Genomic DNA, 7,686 nt, shown 5'->3' with positions numbered 1-7,686 from the left:
ATCCACACATCCACTCCTTACGTCCTTATCCACTTTCTTCCTCCACACTAAGAGGCAGTCATTTAATCAAGAAAAATAAGAAAGGCTGCTTCTCCGCCTCGTTGCTTCCACTGCTTTCCTTTCGCTATCATGTTTTCTTTCTATTCTCTCTCTTTTTTTTTCGTCCATTCTATTCCCTTCTTCCAAAGTCAGGAGTCTCATTTGATCGAGAAAAACGTATTAGAAGCTTTTACTTTTCTTCCCCCTTCGTTCAGTGTGGTCAATTCACCTCCGTTTTCTTTAAATCAGACAAGAGGCGAGTCTTTTTTATTTCACCTATTTGTGTTCTGATGCAAAGGGAAACATTTTTGCAAGTGTAGTATCGATGAAAATTAGGAAAAGTCTATATTTCCCCTTTCATTCACAACCCTCCTCTATATTGCCTGCTTCTGATGAATTTCTCTCTCTCTCTCTCTCTCTCTCTCTCTCTCTCTCTCTCTCTCTCTCTCTCTCTCTCTCTCTCTCTCTCTCTCTCTCTCTCTCTCTCTCTCTCTCTCTCTCTCTCTCTCTCTCTCCATGTGTGCCTCCAGGTCACAATAACTTATATGTTTACTTCCCTACCACCTTCCTTACCCCCATTCTACCTCCCTCTCCCTCTCCCTCCCCAGCTTTTTACAGCGTTCCTTATCTCCCCTGGGTGTTTTCAAGCTCTCTCTGTCTGTCTCTCTCTCTCTCTCTCTCTGGTCATCCCACGCTGCACTAGTCGATTAAACCTTTAGAGTACTTTCACACTTACCTATAGAGCTCAAAAAGCCGTTCACTAATTGAAAGCCCCTGAACCCCTGGTGAGAAAAAAATATACGTGAGGAAAGCCATTTCATTAAAGGATTTAGTCCCACCTGAATTGCTAATTGAATGCGTAAGGGTTCATCTTGGATTAGTCAGCGTGGATATTTGATTTGATGGAATGGAATACACTTTATTGATGCCGGGCTTTTTTTTTTTTTTTTCTATTATGGTAGGAGGCGGCGAGTAGGAGTGATTGTAAAGGGTGGTGGTGGTGGTGGTGGTCGTGGTGGTGGTGGTTGTGGTAGTAGGTGTAAAAATAAGAGAAGGAAAAAAAGGAAGAAAAGCTAGAAAAAGAAAACAAGAAGAACAAGAAGACCCAAAAGAACAAAACAACAACAACAATAACAAAAACGAGAACCAAAACAAGAACTACAAGAACAAGAAGAATAACACTTAAAGACGAAGACGCAGCAGCTGGCAGAGGGGAAGAAAACCCGTGAAGATTATCCCTACCTATAAAGAATAAATTTGGAACCTTTACCAAACCCTTTAGAAGAAGAAGCCTCGCACATTTCATTGTAAAAACTCTCAGAGGTGTGTGTGTCTTGGGGCCAAGGTTAAAAGCACAGTGGTGGTGGCGGTGGCGGTGGTGGTGGTGGTGGTGGCGCTGCGGGAAAGTGGCTCTCGTCCCCTCCTCTCCCCAAAAGACCCCAGTTCACCAGTCCGCCCCAGTTTTCAGCGGCACAGTCCACGCGGCGGCCACCAGGACTCACTCCAAACACGGTTAAGGAATTTATTTGATTTGGAGCGCCACCCAGACCACGTCCCCATGAAGCCACCACGCCCCCCTCCCCCCTACGGCGCCACCTGCCCCAACTCCAGGAACATCAGGGACCTCAGCGACACGCCACGCCACGCCACCGCCTCGCCTCGCCAGGTGCAGCAGAATGAAGTGACGGTAATTTGGAGGCAACTGACCGCCGGCTGCCTCTCCCCTACCCCCTTACTGCGAAACAATGCTTTTTTTTTGCTCTTTTTAATGGGAAGGACAAAAGGTGACTGCGGTGTTTCAACCTGTGGCCGTCCCGTTCCCCGTGTTCTCCCTCCCGGCGCGGGGCTGGGAGCTGGCCAAGAGTGTGTGGCGTGTGTCCGTCCTTCAGGGTCACGAATTCTGAAACGCTTTGCTCTCTCATCTCGACTATTTGCAAAGACCAGAGATGATTAGCCGAGTTCTCGACATTGTTTCTCCTTATATTAATGTAGAAATCTTGTGAATCACACATTAAAACTATAAAAATACCCTTAAAATCCGTTTATCTTCTTCAACTAGAGCCTTTTGAAAATAGTGGAGGTGCGGTCAGAAGTGTTTCAGAATATGGTCGAGGGGGTGGCGGTGGTGGTGATGAGGCGAGGCGTGGACCCGTGGATGCTAGTGGGGGTCGTGGGGGTCAAGGGGAGTGATGACCCCTACCTGCACCCATCACCCACTCGTAACCTAACACCACGCCGCTTTTTTCTCCCTTTTTCTCCTATTCAGTAATCATATTTCCAGCGGCATGTGTTTCCCGCTGGAGTGGATCGTGTTTCCCGCTGCTGCCAGTGTGCCGCGCCTCCTGCTGTGTGCCGGGGAGCGCAAAAGTGAGCGAACACTGAAACGAACCCCGAGTTTAAAGTCGTTCTCATCCTCTTACTTGTTAACTTGCACCGTGCCATTCTGTCATCCCTCTACCCCTGGCACCCTGGCACCCTGGCCCTGCCCTCTGCCTGCACCTCCCGCCCATCCCGGCCCTCCCTTCCACCCTTCCGTCCTCCGTTCAAAGCGAGACGACGCCCCGAGGCAAAGATTCCGCCGACAGAGTATTTGTGATTTTAGCGGAATTTCTATTCGGAAAATTCAATAACAACCGGGCGGGTTTTTGTGCTGGGCGCGTTTTTGCTGAACTACCCGAGCCACGGCGGGGCCCTCGAGCGACAAGGATCGTTTTCCCAAATTTGAAATACTTGTCATATACGTGCGAGTATTGCGCGGCTCATCCTGCCAAAGTAATAATGTTTTGTGATGCCGGTATGGGATGAGATGTCAGGTCTTGATGGAAGCGACGCGGCAATACAGCCTGTCATGGGGAGTATGATGTTTTCACTGCCATTTTTAGGTGTGTGTGTGTGTGTGTGTGTGTGTGTTCTGGCTCTGACCCTCACGTTGCATCCATCCAGGCCCCGAAAAGACCCAAACCTTATTATATCGCGAGCGTCCGTCCCACTTTTGGACTGAAAACAATTCCTGCCAGGATAATGATCATGAGGAAGCCCTGAACTTTTAAACAGAATCCTTGGGCGGCGGAGGGAAAGAATGCAAACTATTTCCTTCCCGACGAGCGCGGCTGGCGACATTACGTACACGCCACCAATTTACTTTACCTCGAGGGGTTTTTGAAGACTCACCGGGTCAGTAGAGCAGAGAACCTGACGAAGGGATCACCGAAATCACCACACGCTCCTCACTAGCAGACCAAACCAGCACTGAGCACCACCCAGGCACCACCCACGCCTTCACCTCCCCACAGCCTCCCCGCACTCCCACAATGCACCTTCCCATAGCGTACAAAAATCCGGAAAGATTTGCCTGAGCCTCTGGACTAATGAACACATGACTCCACGCTCTGAGGCTGAATTCGCTTTAGTTTTGACGTCATTGTTATCCGCATAATGGCGCCCCTCGGGAGGAACCTGTGGCTTGGCGGAGGACGGCTCGGAAAAGTTGATGAGAATACAAAACAGGGGCTGAGATTCCGGGGGTGGATGCCTGGAAGTGCTGCTCGTGTGTGTGTGTGTGTGTGTGTGTGTGTATGTGTGTGTGTGTGTATGTGTGTGTGTGTGTGTGTAGCTTCCTTGATGTGTCTAATGCCGTGTTCTAAGATCTCAATACAGCAAACAGCGCAATCCTGAGCCCGTTACGTGTCAAGGTTGGACAGACGCAGTTCCCGTACTGTTCGGTTGGTACTCCTGACTCCTCCCTGGCGGCCATTACCAGGGGTGTTACGATCACGTGATGTTAGAGAGCAAAATAGATTACAGGCATTTATTTTACCTTACTGCATTGCGAATTACTTTATTATCCCATTGCAATACATGTTATTACCTTTGGTCGAAACTATCTTTGTGTCTAGTGATTATAAACACAATACGCGTGCATCTTTAGTGTACGTTATTGAAATTGAATATTGGTATGCATTAATATGAATTTATACTTTCACGCGAGATGTAAGCAATGTATACAGGTAGGGAAGAGAAAGGAAAGGCGATCGGCTGGACTGTCTGAAGTTCGCTTGAGTTTGTAGAATTAGATGAGGTAGTTTAGCATTTGTTGGTGGGAAAAATTATTATCATTTTCTTTTTTTAACCCTTTGACTGCTTATGAGACTATGACACTTATCTAATTCAGTAACTCAGACAGTTTGAATGAGATGAAATATTACTACAGCAATTAAAAAAATCTTAACCACTCAATTGCTCGTTTGCCGCCACTTACATAGTTTATGTTCATATTCCAAACTCGCATCAAACTATTCTATTAAATTTAAAGGGAATTAAGTTACATGTGTAGTCGTGTGTAGCCATAGCACAAAATATAGGTATCAGTTATTACATATTTCATATTCTGACCCTTTATTTATTTTATCTATTTATTTTTTTTCACTGTGGCGATGAGCGTGTGGGCAGTTCACAACTAATACAATGTTTTCAGTATTTGGTGCCATTCGTGTGACGCTGACTCGTCCCACGCCGCGATCACTGCACGGATAATAATAGTATTTCTGGGCCGCGTGGAATTCCGGATCCCTGCATTTGCTGTTATAATACGGCGGCGTGTTTCAACTTGATATCCGCGCCACGGCCTGAGGGACGGCTCGGGGGAGCAAGAACAGTAATGTGCACAAGAAATTACGATTCCCGTCACATAAAAGTTTTTTCTTGGTGCATTATAGGAGTGCGTAAGTCGGTGAGGGATGAGGGAGAGGGCGATAAAAGTGAAATATGTGGCCCGGCGCGTTATTCACTGTTAGGCTTGTCTGGTGGTGGTAGTAGTGGTGGTGGTGGTGTATGAGGATTCCAGCACGGCAAACAGGTGGTGGTGTTGTCCTCCCAATACCTGTGTCGTGGATTAGACAGGTAACTTAGGAACTCGCTGCCACTTAGTTTAAATTCAAAGGGAACTTTTCACGATACTTTGGCCAGATTTTTCTCTTCAACGCTGGTAAGACTTCAACAAGAGCCTCGGGAAGTGAATTTAGTTTGTGGAAGTAATGACTGTCCGTGTCTGTGAGTATGTGTGTGTGTGTGTGTGTGTGTGTGTGTGTGCGCATTAATATGTATATTATTGTGTGTGGAAAACAATATTTTACACAATGTCCTTGTTCCGTATTGCCCTTTTAATAACTGATGTGAATGTTTCCATCACTCCATACAACAATATTTCAAGCTTTAAAAACTGTACATATCTTTTAATGACTAACTTAAATATTTCCAGAGCACTATATCCTAATATTGCCAAGACACTATAACCCAATGCTGCCAAGACACCAAACCCCAATATTTCAAGTTTAAAAATACGTACCTGCTTTGTATTTCAGATGAGCGTTGAGTGTGATGGGCTGGGGGTGGCGGCCTGCGGAGTGCGGTGGGCGTGGCAGCCCTGCGCTGGTGTGGGCGTTGGTGTTCGTGCTAGCGTGGGCTGTCGCGTGGGCGGGGCGGGATGAGGACTGTGACATGGGGGAGATGCGGTGCCACGATGGAAGCTGCGTCTCCGCTGACCAGTACTGCGATGGCGAGGCGGACTGTTCTGGCAGCGAGGATGAACCGGCCCACTGCACGCGTGAGTATCCCCTCTTAGCGATAGGCAGGATTATTATACTATTATTATTGAAAGGTAAGATCATTTTATTATTATTACTGATAGGCAGATCATTGAATTAGTGTCATTGTATCATGTGTTCACTCATTTTTCCTCCTTTTTCCTCCTATTTTCCTCCTCCTCTGTCCCCGGTTTATCTACGGTGATGTTAGGCGAGTGTTTTCCCATCTTATACTCTTGTTTCCCTTCTCACTCCAGTGTCTTCCCCTGTTTCCCCTCTCATAGCCCTATTTTTCCTCTCACAACCATTTTGTTTCTCACACACATATTTCCCTTTCACATCCCTTGTTTCCACTCTCCCTGTTTCCCCTCTCACAACCTCTGTTTCCCCTCTCACACCCCTGTTCCCCTCTCACACCCTTATTTCTCCTCTCACACCCTTGTTTCTCCTCTCATGTCCCTGTTCCCCTCTCTCACAACCTCTTTTTTCCTCTAACACCAATTTTTCCCCTCTCACACTAATATTTGCCCTCTCACACACCTGTTTCCCCTCTCACAGCAACTTAGGCCTATCCACACCTCTCCCCTGTGGCTCTCTCCCCTTGTTCTTTCTAATAAGGCCTCCCAAGTTGCCACTTAGTGAGTTGGTTAATTCCTCACGTAATTACTTCCTGCTGTGAGACTTCTCCTGCTGACTAATAAGGTAATTAGGCAAGGGGAGAGTAGAGGTGTAGTACTGGCAACGGTACTGGTGGTTCTGGCAAGTATACCTGGTCTCAGTATGTATAAGGCTCTTTTTTTCTCAAATATATTAAGTTTTTTTTATGATCATGGTGACTTTAACGGGAAAGGGAAGGTAAATTAATGTATATGTGTATTATTTACAATGATATCAGTGGGTGTACTAAGAATATCTGGTTTTGGCTTGTGTGTAAAGCCGTCTAAACTTAAATACATAATCTTTTTTTTATAATTACGGTGGCTAGAAAAGGAAGGCGAAGGTAAATAAATATATATATGTGTATTATTAACAGATACCAGTAGTCGTGGTAAGGATATCTTGCTTTGGCAGGTGGACAGAACTGTTTTTTCCTCAAATACACAACTTTATGACTACCGCGACTGCAACTAGGAAAGGTAAGGTAAATCTATACAGCCCTCCATCGTACACACACAGCTGCAGGAGACACGCACTCATTAACAACACAGGTACGAGAGAACTATCAGAGCACGTGACAAAAGACCGCAGTTTTAACTATTTCCACACCTATTTTTCACACGATGAATAATGAATATACGCAAAGCAGTGTATAATCCGCTAAATGAAGTATCGTTATCAAGGTGAGCGATAAATTTCAGAAGTATGGAGTGGCGCCCTTGACAACACTGCAATAAGCGTCACGAGGATGTCATGGGTGTGAGTGCTTGTATCAATACACCGCCCCGCTCTTTGCCGTCATGCTTCGATAGAAATTCATTAAAACTAAACGGCTAAATATTGCAACGCACGGCCAGATGTTTGCGTTACCCTGCCATATTGTTTCGCCATTACTCGTATAAGTGAAGGTACCAGTAATTATCATGTTTTTTTTTTTTTTTTTAATTTTTTTAGATGATTCGGTGGTGGTGGTGGTGGTGATGGTGGTGGTGGTGGTGGAGCTCATAACGCAACAGAGAACTACATATCAATAACACATTCCACTCATTCCCCCCACGAACTAGTCTTCCCCACTAAAAAAAAAAAAAGAAAAGAAAAGAAGAAAAAAAATTGAGTTTCCCCTGCAATACTATAAAACTCGAGACTCGCAAGCCAGGATTGAGATGAGTTTAGCATAATTTGTGGCGGGGAGAAGTTTGCCTTTCACAGCTTCCTTCCCTCGAGTCTTACCTTTATCTCCGCCAGAACATCGCCATCGCATCAGTCACGCAGGGGAGAGGGAGAGGGAGAGGGAGAGGGAGAGGGAGAGGGAGAGGAAGAGTGAGAGGGGCTCGTCTTAGGGTCCACAATGCAAATTTGGAGACTCGGAGGAGAGATAGAGAGAATGAAAAGACTGGACACAGAGAGA

General features: G+C 46.0%; 1 protein-coding gene across 1 annotated transcript in view; it reads left to right on the top strand.

Moving 5' to 3' along the window:
- The first annotated feature begins 5,402 nt into the window (after positions 1–5,402).
- LOC135115951 (uncharacterized) overlaps positions 5,403–7,686 on the top strand; it is a 61,256-nt gene continuing 58,972 nt past the window's right edge. The window contains exon 1 of the mRNA XM_064033097.1: positions 5,403–5,641. Within this exon, the coding sequence (XP_063889167.1) occupies positions 5,416–5,641 (226 nt within the window). The 5' untranslated portion in view covers positions 5,403–5,415. The remainder of the gene's footprint in view (positions 5,642–7,686) is intronic.

This window comes from Scylla paramamosain, chromosome 30 (assembly GCF_035594125.1).
Source record: "Scylla paramamosain isolate STU-SP2022 chromosome 30, ASM3559412v1, whole genome shotgun sequence".
NCBI classification, from domain to species: domain Eukaryota; kingdom Metazoa; phylum Arthropoda; class Malacostraca; order Decapoda; family Portunidae; genus Scylla; species Scylla paramamosain.
This window is presented reverse-complemented; position numbering and strand designations above follow the sequence as displayed.